Below are 21,400 nucleotides of genomic sequence, written 5' to 3' on the forward strand. Positions count from 1 at the left end.
TTAAATTAAAAATTGCAAAAATGGAATGTGTCGCTAACATTGACAGTATGAAAGATGGATGCAGCTCGTAACGTCTGGTTGTGAAAAAGCAAACATGACGTCACAGTCAAACCTGACTGTGAAACTACACGCTCATTGGTGTGTGGTTGACAAGTCGTTAACTAATTATCCTGTGGTTTCGTAACACAGGTAATCCGCCTTTTTGAAAAGTAGTCGGAAAAACATTTGCAAAATAGACGTAATTTAATTTTTCTGCCATAAACTTCTCACAGCCACAGCTATCGCCATCTGGTGGTCTTTGGGTAGAACTCAGGTTTTAGGCACTTTCGCTGCATTGGCTTTTTTCAGCCTAGAAGTTACTTCTGTGTTTTATACTATCTGTGATCTTTAGTAGTGGAAAAAAGAATACTCGGGTGCTCTTTCCACTTTGCAGTTCTGGTCAGATCTGTGGTCCCTTTTTGCACATTTCACACTCATCGCTCTTATTTTACAGCCCACTAATGAACTATTTTGGTTGACATTCATTAACCTTGCTTGTGTAGTTTATTGTTGTATTTTTAAAAAAAAGAAATCCCATTGTTTTCAAGCGAATCAATTTATTTTAAAGGCCAGTGACTTTCATGGGCTGTTGTTAGAGAATGGATAAAGTAATGACCAAAAAGATTAATCTGAATTAAAAGCATTAAGACTTCTTATAATGAAACAATGAAGATTTTTGTACATGACATAATAGTTTTTGGCTTTCAGCCCTTAAAGTTTTAACTTGAAATCTGGGTATAGACCCTATAAGGAAATTGCACTTTTAGTTAGAAATAATTAAATGATGTGGATGTCACTGTGATTGGTCATGCTTTAAACCACAAACTGTCTCCAGTTACTGGGATGCAAAATGATCTGCCTGGTTATTAACTCAATTGAATTCTGGGGTTAAGTAACTCCGTAGCTGCAGGCAACCACTCAGCCTGGGAACTGCTTTGCCTTGCCTTTTAGGAAACAGACTCCCCACTCCCCCTATTTTTTTCTCCTACACTTCATGTGCTTATAGAAGATCCTTAGCTGACTCACATATCTTCTATATATTACTGACCTACATTACTGCTAAAACCAGCAGCTATTTAACATTTACTTGTTATATTATATACATGTGGTTCCATTGTGATATATGTTCTGCAACTGTGTCTTTTTGTTAAGACATGGCCTGACTAGCTTGTGTTGGAATAGCGGATAACCCCTGTTGCTACTGTTAGCTGGCATGCTAATTAGTTCATCAGGCTTGCTTTTAGCATTGGCACTTAAGCTGGAAAAACATATATATTTTTAATGTTCTGTGCCACTGGATGTCGCACAGCATTGCTTTTAAGGTTGTCTGATGGACATGCAAGGGCTTAGAGTAAAACATAAATAGACTAGTGATTCGGTTGGTTTATATTATGTTTTTCTATTGTTTTGGATTTAGAAAGGCTAACAAAACAGACAACCCAGAGTTCTGCCTGAACTCCCATCTTATACACACATGCTATGAATCCCAAAGCTTGACAGGCTGTTCATGCCTGGGTTCAGTTGCAGAGTTAGAGTAGGACAGTTGCTGTCTGGAGGAAGAATAAATAGATTGAAATTTGATTTTTTTTAAATGTACATCTTTTCCCATTTTCTTTTTACCAGTAAGCGCACAAAACAAAGAGTTCATTGTACTGAAACCTTTAATATTACTCAATATAATTCTTTCTGGTAGAGGCATCTAATGGGTCCTTTTAGATGCTGTGGCTAAAGCAAAACAGACTGGATTTTAGAACCACTGCAGCCAAATGGAAACTGAACATTGTGGGTTTGTTATTAATCTGCAAATGGAGCAGTCAGTGGTTTGGTCAGAGCTTTGGTATGATTGTGTCTGACCTGGTGTAATGAGACTGAAAAAATGGCTTTCATGTCTTTGAAATGCTGTTTTGAAACAGGGATGGTATGGTGCTTGAAAACCATGTATGTGTTCTAAGTATGTGATGAATGTCTTTCATTCATTGATGAATATGTAAGTAAATTAGATTAATTGTTTTGTTAGACTGAGGTTTGGAAAATGTCGTTTGTTCAAATGTGGTAATTCTCACTGGTTCTACCTTGGTGAAATTATGAGCTCACATATCTCTGTAGGGATTACTCTGATTATTCTAATTATTCATCCTCTGTGAACTCCTACGGAAATAAGAGCTTTTTGCACTCTGTAATTGCTTTGTGTGAAGTAGGGGGCTGAACTACTGGAGGATAGAGCTGCCATCTCTCTATCTTCTGAAGTGTCAAAGCCTCATAGCCTCTCTCTTATAGATGGGAGGATATATTTCGATGCCCAGGGGAAGCTTGAAAATCACACTTTGCCCACATTTCTGCACCTAAAAAGAGAGTGCAAAGGAACATTTACTTTGTGCTGTTAAACAGGATTTGGCAATGAATGCAAACACACAAGATGAAATTGAGATTGGAGAGGATCGTGATTATCCATAGGTCCATCCTTAACATCAGGGATTATAGACATTTATGGCAGTTGGCTCTAAGATTTAGGTCACACAGGCTTAGAAACCATTCTGCGATCTCCTGACAGCCTCTGGTTCCTTAGGAAAAATGTGAATTCCCGACAGGTTTGCTGAGATTGCTGTAGTTGCCCATAGTTTGCATAGAAGATGCTGACTTGTCTCCAAACACTCACCAACTACTGGCCAAGCGATAGTGAAGCTTGAAAAAGTGCAGCACATATAGACATCAAGTGCCTTTAAACTAAAAGTAAAAATGTTTCAAAAGGCACAGCTTATTACCGCCTCTCTTCCTGGTTTGAGTCACACTTTTCAGTTTCATGTGCAGACAAGTTTACTTCTGTCAGCAACCTCTAGCAACCACCTGCCAACCATTCGTGGATTGCTCTTCTCCCTAAGCAACCGGAGATTGATCTCGACCTCTGGGTTCAATTTAATTAACTGTTCATAAGTATTAATCCTTCTTTGCATGAAGACAAAAAGGGTGAATTTTGGTAGTCCTGTTCTAGAAAGTCACATGTCTTTATCTAGCAGTTGCTTTTTTCCCATTTATCACTACCATGTGCACTAAAACTTGAGCATGACAGCATGGACCAAGCATTAATTTTCAGTCCTAATTAAAGGCCAGCCTCTTGCTGATGTAGCACTATAGTGGATAAAGATCAAGTTGCCTAATGAGGGATCCAGAATTGATTCCAAGTATTATTCCCAAAACACCAGCTGCTTTTATTGTGTAAATGTGGTATTAGTTCTGAAGCACAAATCTGAGTGAAGTTAATCATTAATTTGGGGGCAATTTTATAATGATTTGTTTAATCTTGCTCTGTGTTGGGAGAAAATACAGTGTCTAAACCCTTATGTTTACTTTGAAGTGATCTATTCAAAAATTTTAAGGAATATAATTTTATTTGCTCTACCAAAGACCAGAGGCCGTAGTTCTCAAATTTGCCCTACTGGGCTATTGCAACACCTCTTAAACAAATTCTGCCCGATGTGCGCGTGTTTAAAGATAAATTATACTGCCCACTGACAAGGAAATTAAATTCACTGGAGGATGTTTATGCTAATATGGCTGCTGTAAAATGCTCAGGGTAAAACAGGGTGAAATATAAATAAGCACATGATAGTACTGTTCATTTTATATACTCTGCTATTAATAAATGATAATTCTACTACATCCTGCATAGCACTTATATCATCTTACTTTATTATTTCCATAAATAATACATTTACACTCATATTACATCACAGTATTACAAAGAGGCAACTGTTTAAAAAAACGTTTCCAAGTAGCTGAATAAAGGCACGTCGATAGGCCTTTGGCTTTTTAGTTTTAGATTATTAGCTTTAGCAATTTATCAGACTTGTAGAACTGTGAGGCACGACTGTTTGCTTCTTGCAAGTGAAGCTTAAAGCCTTGTTCACCATGTTTTGCTCTGTAAAGAGGTAGAGAGTTGACTCGAGTGAAGGATCCTTTGTAGATGCACTGCATTTCAAATGTCATCCTCTTCGAACTGTTTTGCTAAAGGCCAGTCTGTGACATTCTTAAACACTCTGGATCTTCAGGGGCAGAGGGAAAGAACCACACTTAATTGGCTCAAGTAAGGTACACATTTGAGTCAGTTAGACAGCCTCACATTTAAATGCCAGCAATGATAACATGGTGGTGTGTGTCAGTTTACCTGGAGCAACATGTGCAGAGCTGCCTGGTAAATAACTGTGTACCAACTGGATGACCTTTCTTTGAAATTGCTGTGCCCTTGATGGCTGCATTTATGACTGGAAATGACTGGAATCGGTTTTGTCTTATTGCTCTCGCTAACATAATTATGTGGAATGTGGACCATCAGTCCTATGTTGGATGTTATTAGTGAGACTCTGTGCAGTCATCTGCTCCAGGATTGTAATTCAAGTAAATAAATGAATAAATAAATGAGCACGTGGGTATTATAAAGTCATGCGAGCAATAAGACTGGTTGTTGTTGGAGTGACATGCTCCCTCACGCACATGGCTCATTAGGTCTGGGATCATAGTGCATTCATCAGTCACACTCTTCACCTGCAAGTATTGATCTTGGTCATATTTCCCAAGATATGATATGCATGGCAAACAAAATTTATTTATTTTTGTTAGAATTAATATAGAAAATGATAATCATAAGAAGAAAGAAAATAAATGTAGAAGAATGAGGCAGACCATTAGCATCTGTCTGTCTCATTAAAAAAAAACAAAAAAAAATCAGCCAACCGTAATAACACCTGTTTTATCCATTTGGATGGTCTCCCAGGAGAGAGCATTTTAACCCAGTCTCCTGCCAGCAGAGTCATTTGGCACGTGCTGCACCCTGCCACAGCTAATGTGTGCCAAAGAGACATGCAGAATTAGTTATATGAAAGCCTCTGTTGCTCTCTGTGAACAGAGTTAGACCTGGAATTTAAGTTTTAATGTGAACAGCATAGCAGCCCCAACAGTTTCCACATATAGTGTATAAAGACTTGCAATCTGTGAAATTTAATTTGGCCAATAATGAGCGTTTTTGTTGATTTAAAAGCTTAAATTTATTTAAGCTTTTATTTTTCTTTGCAATAAAGTCACAAGTTTACTTTTAATCCAGTGCAAAGCTCCTCTTGGGGGTCAGGGTGCCCTAGCTTGATTACTGCTACTTGTCATTGTATCAGTTCTCAGATTACATCAGTCCAAACATTTACTAATGTTTTATGAATGCTACAGAATCTGGAAATACAAGCTCAGACATGGAAACCTGTTCTGAGCCTTTTGGCATTAGCAAAGATGCAGTAGGGGAACTTGGACTTGAATGGTTGAACGTGTGTTCTTACAGCATTAGCGTATAAATACCTGGAGTGCTTAAATTTAGGTTCATTATGTCTGATGCAAAGATGTGTTTTTAGTTCTGGACATGCAATTAATACATTTATTGGACAGTTTTTGTGATGTCATTTATTTAATTTATTATAATAAACAACTCAGTTGTTTGTTTGTAATTTGTTTGTAATTTTAGCTCAGTTAGTTTGGTGTTTTTAAATGTCAGCGTATTTACAATCACTGAAGGTTTTTACTTTGGGTTGTTGTTTAAACTCACTTAAAAGGCTATTAAAAAAATCTTATATTTAGCTGCTTTATGTAAACTCCTGATAATTGTCTGGCAGTGTTAACAGAAAAACCCAAACATCCTTCAGTTAGCCTCAACTTTATAAAATACTGTCAAACTTTTAAGGACTGGGCTATTGTCTGTCAGAACTACTTCTTAAGATGTGCTTTGCAACCACATAAAACCTTAACTGTCTTTAAAGTTATTATGATTGATCACACTCAAAGCTGATTGACAAGCTTCGCATTCTAGAGAAAGATGTGGAAAGTGGAAGATGTGACATTACTTGAAAACTGCAAAAACAAAGCACATTTTCATGCTAACTGGGCATACACTGATAGCGTAGCATTATCCAAACAGAGTTCAATTCTGAAAAAGTTTGTGAACAAGAACAGAATGCATTGATTTACAAATCTCATAAACCCATATTGTCTTCACAGTAGAGCACAGAAAACATACGTTGGAAGTAAGACAATGTAGCTTTATAACAAGAGTATTAGGTCAAGTTTGATGGAAGCAAATCTATTCAGATGAAATCATCTACCTATTAGGCTGAGTGTGTGGTACGGTCTGTGGTGCTAAATTTGAGTTTCACAGTTTTCAAAGAATTTAATTAGAAGACATTAGACTGGTCAAATCAGACCAACGCTGCAAACAGGAATCATGCCAACACAACCAGCAAATTATTGCTCCCAGTCACACAAGTCCATCATTTAGCCCTTAACCTGAAGCAGGATGAATATTCCATCTGGTCCAGTTTCCATTTGCACCAGTCTTTGGCAGCCTGGCAGAAATCACTCATTTGGCTGTTGTATAATGTCCACTATTGGGCCACATTTTTAAAAAAAAAAAAAGAAGCTTCTATTCCTTTCTGAGCAACTTGGTGGGGGTTTATTTTTTTCAAAGGTTAAAAAAAAAAACACACATCATTGATATAAACACCTAAATCTAAAAAATAATAACACAAAAAACTGTCACCTGAAGCTACGTGGGGTCCGTTATTTCACAGTAATGTTTTCAGTTCAGCCTTATGTAACTCTCCTCGACTAACCTCAGCTTTCTTAGCATATCTTGTCTGGATATTGGTAAAAAGAAACCAGCATGTTCCTGTTTACAGAGCCTCTTAAAAAAAAAAAAAAGTTCATTCTCAGAAGATTGCTGCATCTTTTCCGTTTGAGCACGTCAGCTTTCTTTATTTATGAGGAGCGAGCAGAGGATGGGAATGCCCTTGACTCAAAACAATGAGAGCTGGGTTTGTGACCCTGAGCTAATGAACAGCTGCAGGTATGAGTAGATTGGTGTTGGAGTTCTTTGTGCTCCCGATTCACCGGTCTCAATGCATAACATTACTGTTTTGGTTTGAATAGCCAGTAATCAGAATATCTTCACATCGACTTCTCGTATTCATTTCCATTAATTTCTTTTCCCGATGGTCTCCAGTGAGCACTTTCTCTCCCAGCACAAAGCCCTCATCTTCCTCTCCCCACTTTGAATGAGCCATCAACACTCTTACTCCATTCAGCAATCAGCCGTAAGCTCTATTACCACCTCTGACTACCTTTCCCAGATGAAGTCAGTCATTTTGGCAGGGTGTAGCTTATGTAATCCCTCTTCATTGGGACTTTGCTATGAAAAGTTCTCCATGAGCTGCCCTCACGCTGAAAACATGAGCTCCTTGTACACTAACCCAGCATAAACAGAAATTGGTGAGAACAATGATTGCTGATTGGCTGCACAGAAATATGCTGAGCTCCCACTCTGGATTCCTACCTCACATATTGTAGTGCTTGCAGGCATAATGTTTTCTCCTGTGAGTTACCTTAATATAAAGAGAAAGTGATGTTTTTTAGGTAGGCGAACCAGTCCTACACCAAAACTTTGAGATTTAAGAAAGTTCTTTTCATAGCTAAGCTCTGGGGTACGTACTACTGGATTTTGTCCAGAAAAGTTGTTGGGGTGGGGTGATTCAGATCAGTTTAATGTACCAGTTGACATAGCACCATATGTGTGTGCAGGTGTATAAATAAGATTGAAATTACAGTTTTTTCTGATGGCTTAAGCACATTTTTTGTAACTATTGGCTATTTTTGCAAAACTCTACACACAAATAAGAAAACTCTTCACCCAATCAGCAAAACATTGTAGTTTTCTTGTAAAAGCGAATAACCCTTGCTTAACTCTCCACACCTTTGTAAAAATGGTATTTTCGTATCCAACAGTTAACTCAAGCCATCATATTAATAAGCACACAATGCACCAACTACACACTGATGGTATGAATAAAAAACACACCTGGCTTTTGCTTTCTCTGTGCACAAGGTAGGCTATGTCAGTTTGAGCTCATACTTTTGTCATAGATCCGTAAGCATAGAGGGATCCAAACTTCAAGTACTGGTGTTTATTCACACACATCAAAACAAACACAAGTGTTTATTTGCAAGTATAGGATTATTTGCAATCGCCATATTGACTCTATGGGTTTCTTGGTCTGCAGTGAACATTCTTCCTCTGCAATTCTGTAAAGTAACAATTTCAGTATTTTTACATCTATGGTATTGTTGTGTTTCTCATTGGCATATGGCAGTGCTACAAATCTTAGTGCAAAGTGACTGTACTAACCGATTCTCATTTCAAAATGTCCTTATGATGCTTGCTACAGTGTAGTGGCTCGAGTTAGGCTGAACCCGTTGGCCAGCTTCCCTCAGGGTCATTCCATGGTTGATTACATGGTCCACTATTGTAGCTCTGATGTCATCAGCAATTCTATTTCTTACTCTTCTTACCCTTCTTCTCCCCCCTCCTTGTCCTTGTCATCCTCTTCATCCTACTTCTTCACCTCCACGTCCTCTTCCTTGGCCTCCTCTACTTCTCACTCTTCCTGCTCCCTCCATTGTACTCCACACACAGAGCTTACCTGTATTATAGTGCTTAGGCTGATTGCAAAGTGAACTAATTATCTAAAAAAGTTTTCACATGTGACAGTGTGCCAGACAGTTGATAAAATAGTGTAAATAATGGCTGTAAATGTGTATAGTTTTGCTAGGAGTGCGTTGATCATTTGGAAATTGAGTGTAAAGCCGTGAGTTGTGTTTACAGTTCTGCAAAAAGAGTGCTGTGCAGTGGATTGTAGCTACAGGTTTGCAAAGTGTGTGTTACAAAATGGCAAACTGAGTGCAAAGCAGTGTTTGTGCTTTTAGTTTTGCAAACTCAGTGAGTGGTTTTGCTATAAGTATTAATAGTTTTAGAAATTGTGCTATAAGAATCACAGTTAGGGTTTAAGCATTCAGAAAAAACTGTAATTGAATTATGCGGAGGAGCAGCTACAATGATCAATCAAGAGAAAACAGACTCGGTTAGTTTAACACTTAATGTAACTCTGTGTTTGTAAAGCTCAGAGCCCAACCAGTTTATTATTGGCTATCTGCTGATCGATCCATTTATTGATGTTGGCTTTTATACCAGTCAATAAATGGAAAAGGGAAAAAAAGGAAAAGAAAAGGAAGGAACATGTTGGAGGAATGTGTTGATGATTTATGTTCTGAAAAAACCTGCAAATAATAACACAATATCACATTTTACCAAATATCGGGATCAGTCTTAAATATCCGTCAGTCAGACTTTACTAGCGATACTTGTTTATTTCCTCTCGTGAGCGTTTTTTTTCATCGGTGCATCCTCTATGTGGAGGTCACAATGAGGAGTGGAGGAGAAGAAAGGTGTGCCATTTCTACACAGGTAAAAATTGATTGAATAAGATGTTCAAATTTTAGGCATAAAGAATAAATCAGGAAAGATTAAAGCAATTTTTTAAATTTAATTTTGTTTTAGCTGTTGCGCTTATATCTGTCCACTAAGGCTCACATTGTCTGTGATAATACCAGTATAAATTTTTACATTGTATAGCAAAGTCGTTGCTATAGCAACACTATGCCTTTTTGTTCCTTGGTGTGAAAAACCACATATCAGCCTTATGCTTTGTTCCAAAAATTTCCAGGGAAAACACTAGCTAGGCAATTTTTTTCTTACTTATTTTTGGCTTAAGGATATAATGCCGTTATTATACTAATATTACTACTATATACTATTATTGCACTATAATGCTGCTGCTGGCAGCTTAGAGCAATAGATTCTCACTTCAAATTAGAGGGTTTGTCATCTGTGACTGCAGCTCTTTGGAATTAATTAATTTTGAGGCTATATCACCCACTCCTACTGTCTACTTCTGTTTGGTAATTAAGGTAAGCTAAATCTTTCATAGTTGTATGTGACTGAGGCTGGTGAGGGAATGCTGCTGTGTTTTTGTTTGTTTTTGCTGCACATTTTGAAAGATCAGTGCCCTCTCCTGCTCCTGCAGCAGCAACATTATCTGTTGTCAGTTACACCGATGTGACTACAGAGTGGATTGTATACAATACAAAGAGCACCAGTGAGAGTCACAGTAAAGGTATTTTATATGAATGACTCAATGAATAATTTAGTTACTTTATGAAGTAACCATCCAATCATACACACAGGTGCAACTGTATTAAGCCGTAACATTTGCCTTGTTTTTTTATTCAATTGTATTTTATTTCTAGGTTTTTTTCCAAGCTGTCTTTATGTGTGTGTATAAACAGTTCACGGGAACAGTAGATCTAATAAGATGCATTTTAAGGGTTAGCAAATATAAGGGTTGTAAGGATCGCTTTTGTCGAGAACACTGGTGTCCAAACCCAGGCCTCGAGGGTGTCCTTCAGGTTTTAGATGTGTCCTTGAGCCATCACAGCTGATTTAAATGGCTAAATGACTTCCTCAACATGTCTTGAAGTTCTCCAGAGGCCTGGTAATGAACGAATCATTTGATTCAGGTGTGTAGACCCAGGGTAATATCTAAATCCTGCAGGACACCGGCCCTCGAGGCCTGGAGTTGGCCAAGCCTGGTCTAGAAAAAACACAAGGGTCAACTTAAGGCTGTGATGCCCTGAAAAACACTGGAGAAACCCTGGAGTTCCTAGATCAGCTGGCAATTCTTTAATGAAAAGAGTTTGTTCAAGTAGAGCCGTCTGCTCTTGTCTCTTCCATTTCCTTATCCATTTGAAGCTGATATTTTGGATAAAAGGTTCAGTAACATTCACAAATGCCCAGAGGACCATTTCATTGGCCTCGGTTATTCCTTCACCATTAAAGAGGAACTAAACCACCACTGAAAAAGTAGTCTGTAGTCATGATAAAACCCTTTAATAAAATGTATTTGTATAGAGAGCAGTTGCAAGTCTGCAGCTATTCACCAAGGGTTGTTCTGTTGACAGAAGAGAAAAGGTGTGATTGGCTAGAATGTGTACAGTCCCTACATCATACTTGTCTTGTAGTCTGATCTTCACAGAAGGCAGTGATAATCTATTTAGCATCACAATGATTAAGCTGTTTGTCCTATAAAACCATTTTTGTCTTATTTGTCATCGTGAAATTAATACATAATGGTAATAATAAACTCACGGTAGACCATGCATTTTTTTTTAAAAACCATTAAGTAGCTCCGTAGGTGGAGGAGGTTGATGTGTTTCTTGAAAGACTACTCCATTAGGAGCTAATGTGGCTAAAATGAACATCCATCTATGTCAGGTTGTTAAAATCTTTGGGTATTATTCATGTAAGTCTTTGGCATTGATGGATAGAAAAACCTTTGTTTAAATGCCATCACATGGAATAAAAATGGAGATAAAATGACAAATATCAGTGGACTGTAAAAGACCAGCCTGGTAAGGTGTAAGAGATACTTTGTGCAAAGTAAGATGTCAGAGCAGAAATTTGATCAAAGCTGTGAGCAATCGCTGCTAATTTTCTTTAAGCTGACCTCAGCCCAAGCTAATACTCAGTCCCCCGGGCAACATCTGTTCAGTGCTCCCCCAAGTAAGGCTTCTTCTAATTGTTGCCTTTTGTTTAATCATAATTGACTGTCGGCTTATTTCTCAGTATATGAATCTTAAAGTTAAGATTTAAGAAGTGAGATTTTCAGACAGTAGCTGAGTCGTTGGTTCTCAAAGGCAACATGTTGGATGTGAAGACCCGACTGACTTTGATTTTGAAGGGTCAGTCGGTTAAGTGACGCATCTGCCAGTCAGAAAGTTTCATCGGTTGCTTATGATCAGGTGGCTCTGAGTTCTGCAGGGGTTTTTTTCTTCTGATTAATAATTCCAGTATTGATTCTGATTGGTATTTTTGTGGTATAATTACTGTGTGTTGCTGCTACAGCTCTGAACACTGTAGGACCTGCACAGATTGAAAGAAGTGTAAATAAAAGTTTGGCTGATGCCCATTATTAGTAATCAGGGAGATTAAAACAAATGATTGAAGAGATGTTCTTTAAAAAACAATCATTTGTCTTGTATGAATAAATGTATTATGGCAGGAAACCTGTCTTTCAGAACAATGCAGCTTAATTCCTAATGATTTCTATATCCTAATGCTTACAAGCTGTAATCTTGAGTAACAGCTGTCATTGTTCTGTTTTTTGTCCTTTTAAATATGCTTTTGTATCCTTTGTGTTTTTAATGTTTTTTTGTTTTGTTTTGTTTTTTCCCCACATGCCACGTCCTGCATTTTCTTTGTTTTCTTTTTTAAATAAGCCATCAACCTGCCAGAGACTACAAAACAAAAGCTGACATTTTTAGATGGCCCTGAGCGTACATATTTAAAAAATGTGAGCTGCTCCTTCATAAATAACATCAACAAACAACAGTCAGCGAAGTCACTGTGTCAGATATTTTGTGACTCTTTGTTTGTCTGTTTGTTCTTTTTGTGGCCCACTGAAAAAAATGTATACATCTTAAAGTATCAGATAGTACGATTGTATTTTTTTTCTCTCTTCTTCTTTCTTCTGGATTGTCTGAAGCTGCCTGCTAACTTAGCTGCTAGTATAACATGTTGCTCCTTTTCCCCCATTTTTTCCACTTTATAGTCTTAGTTCATTTTTTGTAGATGGGCATCTCTGCATGTGCTTTTTATTAGTTTGTCTTACTCTAGATATTCCGGCCGATCCAGTTATTGCAAGATTGTTTTCGTACAGCTGTACCCTAGTTTTAACCATTTGTCACTGCAAAAAGTGCCTTTTTGGGGGGTATTTTAGTGTTGCTGGGAAACCATGCATGCCTGTCAGCAATGGACAGAGCACAAATGTTGTGTTGCAGCTTGCCAGCTTACATTTGAACTACAACTCTGCAAAGGTAAACTAAATCTAAAGCTCCAAGCTGCTGCTTCAGACTGTGAGCGTGATACTCATTGTTGCTCTGTGCTTTCAAACCGATATTAATGTCAAGTAACTAATCAGATCACATTTGTAACTCCAAGTATTTTATCATGACTCTGTTGAAAAAGAAAAAAAAATGCTGAATAGCCACCTCAGCTTTACAGGGCTCAAAGAATTGGATCCAGATGACTCAAATGTCTTGTGGAGTGTTTCTCAACAGGTCGCAGCTGCTTTGGCAGCCTGTGAACGACCAAAAGAATATTTGGCACAGCTGATCTTCTATTCTGTAAAACACGATACATTTACTGTGGTTTGTCTGCATCCTACGACTGAGTGATAATCAACACGTTCTTGTGTCGTTAGTCTGTTTTCCTTCACATCTTCACCACCTCCCTCCAACACATTTATCATCGCACTCAACTTCGGGAGGGTCAAAAACAAGGCGAACACAATAGTTTAGCAGCGGAGATATTTAGCCGTAAATAGATTCTTTTCCCTGAAATCACACTTGCACTAAACTTATTCACTCACTACTTCCAGCTTGCAGGGATGAGACCAAAAGCCTGCCTCTAAACAAGCTTTGAGGGGGCGTCGTGCTGTGCTTTGAAAAGTTTGACGGTGGGCTCTTTGGTTGGCCTTTGATTATATCCAAGAGAAAAAAAAAGGGAGAAAAATCTGTGGGAAGTTTGCCTTGCTCTTTGTGAGGATTGTTAATGCTTCCGTTTCTGCCAAGGTTGTAAGAACCCTACCTGACAGAGTGAACTGTACATTGGTTTTTGAAAGGAAATGATCAGAAGCCGACGGGGCTTTCTGTACAATGGCTCCATGGTGAGTAGCAGACAGGAACTGATGCACATACAGTACATGTAAGTGTTTTGCTCTTAAATTGATACATACTGTGCTTTTTCCATTGCCTGTGGAATAAAGACCTGTTTTCTAAGAAGCTATACTACTGCTATTCTGCTCTATCGGCATACTTTTTATAATGGTAGAATGTAATATCAATCAGCCATTAGCTTTGTGCCAATGGCTGATTGTTTCAGTGATCAACTGTTGTTTTGCACATTTATACTACATTGAATCTGCCTTGTTCTAGTTTTGTGTCAGTAACTCTACTTATGGTAGACTGTATAAAAGATATATGTAGCTTCTGGATCTGAAAAGTACCTGAAACCCGCTTTCTTTTTATTGGCCATTAGTGGGTGCGAGGTTTGTGGTTGCGAAGTAATTCTCACTGTGTAGAGATCTCGGATAAAACAGACCTCGGCTCCCTTGCTTAACTAACTTGTAGAGATGCTAGTTTAACTTGTCGATGTTTTTCCTACTATGGATGTGTTTGTCAGAAAGACTCCACTGAGTGTGGTTAGTGCGTGGCAGAGTAGAGGAAAGACAGGTGAGACATTTTAAACATGTTAAAATAGGTGACTGAACAAATTAGCAGCACGACGGCCTTGCAGAAAAGTAAAAAAGAAGCAGAAAATGTTACTACTTACCAACCTTTTAGCTAGTCAGGCCAAAAGAGTCAACTTATGATCAGTAATTGCATTAATTACTAAGGCTGAGGCCAAGTCACTCCTTGTTGTTTGTGACACTGCTGTAATATGAAACCTGTCTTCTGTTGCTAGTAATCTTACAGGGGAATAATGGGATGGTACTAATGAGGTCACTCATCCCTATTCTTGATGCCAGTATGAGCAGGTTTGAAGGTGTTTCCTGTGATTTGGCAACATTTGTAAGCCAGAGCCTGAAATGTATCACTAAGAGCACAACACTCCTTTAAAACCTCTTAATAAGCATCTCATTACTCCCTGTTCCATGGTGTTGTGATGTAGGTAGGTCTTACCCATCAAACTGTTGAACATTTTAGGTAACTATTGTGCAAATTTGGCCCTTGCCTGTTAGCCGAGCAAGCTAGGAGCTGATATATGCAAGCTATGCTAACTTGCTCTTTTTTTAGAAGATGGTCTTCGGAAAAAGAGAGCTTGCTAGTTGTAGATTCCAAATGTTGGCACCAAATCTAAGTAGAGTCATTTGAACACCTGTTCGGTTATCAGGAAGAAAGGAGGAGCTACAAATTAAGAAAATATTGCTCCATTTTTGGCTTTCTGACATGGGACACTCTGGATATGTTCCTTCACTTACCCACAACGGCTCATGACAGATGGCTGGTTCCCTCCCTGAACCTGGTTCTGCTGGAGGTTTCTTCCTGTTAAAAGGAAGTTTTCCTTCCCACTGTTACCAAGTGCTTGTCCAAAGGCGGTCATGTGATTGTTAAGGTTTTCTCTTTATTATTGTATTTTTTTTAAAGTTTTGATATATAAATAGAATCTAATCTAATCTAATCTAATGTCCTTTTGCTAAAGTATTTCGCTACACAGAGCCTAAGATGGGTGAACGGTTTGCAGCCTACACAAACATACTCCGATTCAGTCCTCCAAAAATCTACAGCATGCAGTTCAATTTGGATGACTTAATGCGTAGATCTAATGCCGATTGGTTGTGAAGTGGAAGGGTACAGAATTCACTACCAACAACTAGAGATGGACCAATCCGATATTACGTATCGGTATCGGTCCGATACTGACCTAAATTACTGGATCGGATATCGGTGAGAAATTAAAAATGTAATCCGATACATTAAATATAAAAAAAAAACACCTCACAAAACTTGCGACACGGCGTAACTCGGCTCATAACCGTAGCACGTCGGAGCAGTGTGCTCACGTGATAGAGCGGCTGTGTGTATTTGTAGCCTCACTACCAAACCAGCATTTCATCTCAGAGGAAGTTATCCCAGAGAGAAGTAAAGCAAGTGTGTAAGTTCATCTCTGAATGTTTGTAAAGCGTTCCCATGTTAAGCTTAACAACCGATATATGGAGCGACTGCCTCTCTCTCTCTCCCTCTCCTGCTGCTACTTCAATCGTGAAACTGATCAATGATCAGCTGATCGGCTTTTCTGTCGTGAGTCCGTCTCTCTTCTTTGTTTTTGGCCCACTTTGCACCAGAAAGAGGAAACCAGCGGCTGAACAACAGCAGCACGTTTAACCTTGATAAGCTGTTGTTAGAATTTATTTAATATTACTTTCTACACCAGGATATTTTTCTACGCAGCTGACGGCTGGTAACTGTGCAGGGGCGGATCTAGCAAAGTTTAGCCAGGGGGGCCGATAGGGCATGAACAGGGAAAAGGGGGCACAAAGACATATTTTCTTTCTTATTCTCATTTAAAATATCTAGCTTTTAATAAATAATTATCTGAATCTTACACCCAAAGTTTTAATCTGATGTAAAATGTATAGAAGTCCATTACTGTATATAGTAACTGTTAAGTCTAATATACCCTAGTAAGCTATAGTACTTTTTCCTTTGGGAAGGTACCATCTGTGCAGTCTGCAATTCTGTTGAAGAAAGATGTTGAATCTATTTAATTATTCTTGAAAATAATTTAATTCTGTGCATTTTTTTCACCCTGCATCAAATTAAAGTTGATTACATCGATTAAGCATCATGAGGTGGAGGGTGGGGGTGGTTCCTATTTTTTTTTTTTTGTTGGGAGTTTGCAACCCTATTAGTTAGGTTGCTTAATATTTCTGCTAAGTACTCTTTAAAATACCAGAATAGGGAGGATGGAGTAGGTTTAAGTTTATTAGATTGATCAGTGTTGCTGAACTATAAAATATTTTGGGTGCAGTGTATTTTTTACATACAGGTATAACAGAATAGCTTTAGTGTTATTGTTTATTTAAACTTGAGTATGAACTTATACAAAATGCAGCAAGATATTAAAAAAACAGTTTTATTGATTAAAATACACACTATATCGGATTCATATCGGTATCGGCAGATATCCAAATTTATGATATTGGTATCGGTATCGGACATAAAAAAGTGGTATCGTGCCATCTCTACCAACAACAGAGGTGCAAGAAGCTGCTGTGGGTGCTTTTCATTGCTTTTAAAGTCAGTTTCACTTCAGCTTTTTACCCCTCAGCTGTGAAAGGCCGAATAGGTGTTGTTGTCACCCTGCCGGGTGAGCAGGCGGGCAGCGTGGACTCCCAAGTTTCTGAATGCAATAACTCGAGAACAAGGCAACGAGGAGTTTGCAATTGTTACCACAGGTATATCTACTAGGAGCCTGAGGAGTAGTACTGGCGACTGCCAGTATTTTTGTATATTATAACTTTGTTCTTTTCCACAGCCAGGAAGGAAGGAAGAAAAACTGTTTTATTTGTCTTACACTGTAATTTATTATTGGTGCCCTAAAGCAGCGGTCCCCAACCCCCGGGCCTCGGACCGGTACCGGTCCGTGAGTCGTTTGGTACCGGGCCGCGAGAGTTGAGGCTCAGGTGTGAAATGTATGTTTTTCAGGGTTTTTATCGGTTTTCAGCGTTATTTTGTTATTGTTTTTATCGTTAACTCGGTTTTCCTGGGTCTTTTCACGTGTGTTATGAATAAATCTTCTTTTTTTCGGTACCGGTACTAGTTTTATTTTGTTGTATTCATCTGCGACACCTTAAAGGCCGGTCCGCGAAAATATTGTCGGGCATAAACCGGTCCGTGAGGCAAAAAAGGTTGGGGACCGCTGCCCTAAAGGGTTAAGCTGATTCCAATTTGATTCGGCAAATGGAACAAGAGGAACAACCTGACCTCCTTTTAAAAAAAATAAATAAATTTTTCCCTCCATTTTTACATCAGACTTATTACTACTGGCACTTTTACCCTCTTCCCTTAACCAAGACACACTGTGTTGTTCATGTAACCACCAACAAAACCTGGTTTGATGCCAGACGTGATCCTGACGTAAGCCACTCTTCATTAATCTCACTTTCCCGGAGTTTGATGCTTGTTAAGGTCAAAGACTGGACATTTGCTGAGGCTATTTTCATTCCTATTGATCTGACAGCAGCCAGTTGGGTAGTTTGTTGGTCCGTAGCCATTGCCATTATAAATTGAGCAGCTAATACAATAAAGGATTGATGAGCTATTATTGTTTTTTTGTTTTTTTTTTAAAGTAGTGTAATATTTTTTTATTCCCTTTTTGATAAAATTCATAAAAATGGAAATATTAAAATAAAAGTTGACATTTTTACAGGAAGTTTGTATGGCATTGACTGTGTGACAGTAGTCTCTCTAATGTCTCGTCTCTCTCTCTCTGTTAAACTGTAACCCTTATGAGAGTTATGTATATATTATACAGAATAAACAAAGAAAGACATTAAATTGGGAAAAAACACATAATTAGATCATTAATATTATTTTATTTTGTTTATCTTTGAACTGATACAACAGTGCCTACATCAAACATCTGATTCCAGCTTCTTTAATCCCCCCCAACTTTAATCACCATCATTACAGTACAGCATATTACCCAATTATATGTAAAAGGAAAAGTGCTTTCCAGATATAATTACATGTATAATTAGAATCTGTAGTGGATCAACCGAACGGACTAATGTACGAGGTTCTCCTTGATGATACTTTGAACAGGAATTAGTCCTTTAATAGAGCTTTTCATCATCTGAAATGTAATGGCGAACAATGAAATTTGCTAATCTTTACCTTGCTGCAGTACTCTCCAGAGATTTGGGCACCCATTACACTCATTTTCTCTTCCATGTTTTCCTTTTTGGAGGCTCACAGCTCTTAAGAAATTCTTATATATTGTATTTATCTTATATGATGTTGGTGCTGTCCCTCAGTTCTTTTACTTCCTGAAAAAAAAGCAAGCGTAGCTCCTCACCCCCTTTAAGCCAGCTTTCATCTGATTGGCTGCTCTTCAATTTAAAAATAAGGTGTAAGCAGGTGATGAGTGAGGCTTCCAGAGCCAGAGCTGTGTACCTGAGATGACCATATTCGACCATATTCGTGATAGTCTTCCTGTTTGATATTTCAGAGCCAAGAGTAGAGCGGAAAGTGTCCTGGAAGCTTTTGGCTCACAGCCGTTACAAAGACTGACCTCATTATTTAACTCTTGCTCTTGGTCATGCTTTAATTAGCATAAAGAACTAGTAGTGCACACGTCTGTGTTTGTATAGATATGTAAAGGTGTGTGTGTGTGTGTGTGTGTGTGTGTGTGTGTGTGTGTGTGTGTGTGTGTGTGTGTGTGTGTGTGTGTGTGTGTGTGTGTGTGTGTGTGTGTGTGTGTGTGTGTTGGTGAGAGAAGTAGGAAAACACATCATAAAAATGAGCCAAAGGAAAAGATAACATCTTTTGTTAATTTTTGTGGTCTTACATAAAAATCTGAAATTTAAATAAATAAAAGAAAGCAACAATTCTTATCATGAAATAAATATTTAAATCCAGATTTATGTGCTGCAGTCATAGGCCTTTCTGTTAGGTATTTTGTTTAGTGTCCTTTATGTCAGTGTTCTCCAATAATGCACAACGTCTGTAGATGTGTAACTGTTCCTCCGCACAGAATCTTTGGTTGGAATTTGTTAAATGCGTTTTCACTGAAAGGCTGAGTGCATAAGCAGACATTCTCTCACAGCCTTTTTTTGTCCATATTCACTAAAGATTCCCAGGATTTAGTGGAGCTCTATGTATTATTTGCCCGATGTTTCTTATAGAAATACAGACATGTTGATTTAATTTGTATTCCGTGGAGGAAGAGAATTAATGAATCCAATTTGCACTTGAGAGCAGTCCAAAATGCAAAATGAAAAGGGTATTTGTGGCATTTACAGTGTGAATTCATGCTGCTGTTAAAGAAGATAAAAATGTGCTCACAAAGCTCCTTTTAACAAAAAATATAATAGGTGGACGACATCTTAGGCGAGGAGAGCGACAACGAGAGTGAGGGCCGAGGGAAGGAGAAGCCAGGTAACGAGGAGATGGAGGACGAAGAGGAGCAGCAGCGACAGCGCCAGCAGGCAGGAGCTGGACAGACGGTGGAAAGGAGACTCGGTCCTCAGGCACTGAGCATCGAGGAGAAGCTTCAGACTCCATCCAATGTGGCCAGTCAGTGTCAAAGTGTGGCAAGGTGAGGCACAGAACTTTTTGTCTCTTGCCGTTTAACTCCCCCCGCTGCAGCTTTTTGGGCCTCAAACTCAACCATCATGGGATAGAGGGAAGTCATAAACTTATTCTAAAGTTGTGACTGTCTACATGCCAGATATTTACTATTACTGCCCCCCGATGCTTGCACTCACTGTCAATGATGCTCATCTTGCATAAACATGTCTAGGTGAGAAGTATGCTAAGCTTAAATTAACAAGTCCATAGGGGAATCTTGCAAAATGTACTGTATATTTTCAGGGTCTTATTTCTCCGATGACTATTATCATAACACACCACTTCATCAGCACTACTTTGCTGAAGCCAGACGGTCTGGTCCGTTGCCATGGAGACTAATTCCAAACAGACAGCAGGCGCTCGAAGAGTTCTGAACATATGAGAGTCTCTTATTGCTGAAGAACATGCCGAGTCGTCAGACTGCCAGCGTTTAATCTCACAGGACAAAGTATTTTGCTGTCTTTGGTACATTCAGAGTGTGGATTATTATGTGAAATTAAGCATTTCTCATTAAAATGCGCTGCAGTCCACAGAAGCATTCTGCCCAAAACTTTTTTTTTGACACGTGAAATGCCTCTCCAAGAGATGGAAATGGCAAGCATGAATTAGACCCAGACAATCTGGTTCCAGACATGGGAAAAAAAAATTTGTAAAGGTTAAATAATACAGCTATCAATCAATAATACAGATATTCCTGGATGTTACAATATGCACATATATTTTAAGATGGCAGCAAGTAATATAAAACTGCCACAGTTTGGTTTAGGGATGTTTTGGGGTTGTAAATAACCTGTCTAAGCATGCACCACATTTGCGAGTCCTCTAAAATAATACTACTACAGATATGAAAGTGGCTTTTTATTCATCATGGAATTGTTTTATTTTTGGGATTAAATCCAACGCCAAGCTGTATTTCTTTCTCTTCATATGTGCTAGCATGGAGTGTGTGCATGTTAACTTGTGTAGCAAAGTCCTGTATTGAGTAGATAAAGTTGGCTCATTCATTTAATCGCCTCATTAGTTAAAGTTATAAATTTGTGCTAAGTTGTAGCGAGCTGTTCGCTAGCAAAAGCATATCTGTGTACAAATGCTAACTGGCTTAAAGACTTCACAAGCTAACGTGTATCATTTCAAATAGATATGTGAAATAGATCTATAGCCCGCCAGCTAACACGTAGACAGTTAGCTGAAACATGTTTTGGGTATTTTTGATGATACAGATTTTTTTTACATACCCTATTTTACATTTACTTTAATGATTCATCTAATTAATATATTTTAAAATCAAATCAAAAATGCAGTATTAGATCACTAAAGTCAATCAGTATTCACAGTATGCCATTGCTGTGCTATCCTAAACAACATTTGCAAATACAGTGTGTGGAGAATGGCTGCAATGCACACCTGCTGTAGGGAAAATGTAAATGCATAATTTCTACATAGGAATATTGTGATGACGCACTGAGAGCTGAAACTGTGTTGATCTAACTGCGAGCTTTGAGGTGCTTCCTCCTTTCATTTCAAATATTCG

General features: G+C 38.3%; 1 protein-coding gene across 3 annotated transcripts in view; it reads left to right on the plus strand.

Moving 5' to 3' along the window:
• ctdp1 (CTD (carboxy-terminal domain, RNA polymerase II, polypeptide A) phosphatase, subunit 1) overlaps nucleotides 1–21,400 on the plus strand; it is an 87,428-nt gene that overhangs the window by 21,561 nt on the left and 44,467 nt on the right. For 2 of the 3 annotated variants that reach the window (XM_031734399.2, XM_031734400.2), the window contains exon 12: nucleotides 19,614–19,837. In XM_031734399.2, coding sequence (XP_031590259.1) covers nucleotides 19,614–19,837 — 224 coding nt within the window. Of the gene's footprint in view, nucleotides 1–19,613; nucleotides 19,838–20,112; nucleotides 20,636–21,400 lie in introns of those variants that run through there. The other variant, XM_039605754.1, reaches the window with a different exon arrangement.

The sequence above is a fragment of the Oreochromis aureus genome, linkage group 22 (genome assembly GCF_013358895.1).
Source record: "Oreochromis aureus strain Israel breed Guangdong linkage group 22, ZZ_aureus, whole genome shotgun sequence".
NCBI classification, from domain to species: Eukaryota; Metazoa; Chordata; class Actinopteri; order Cichliformes; family Cichlidae; genus Oreochromis; species Oreochromis aureus.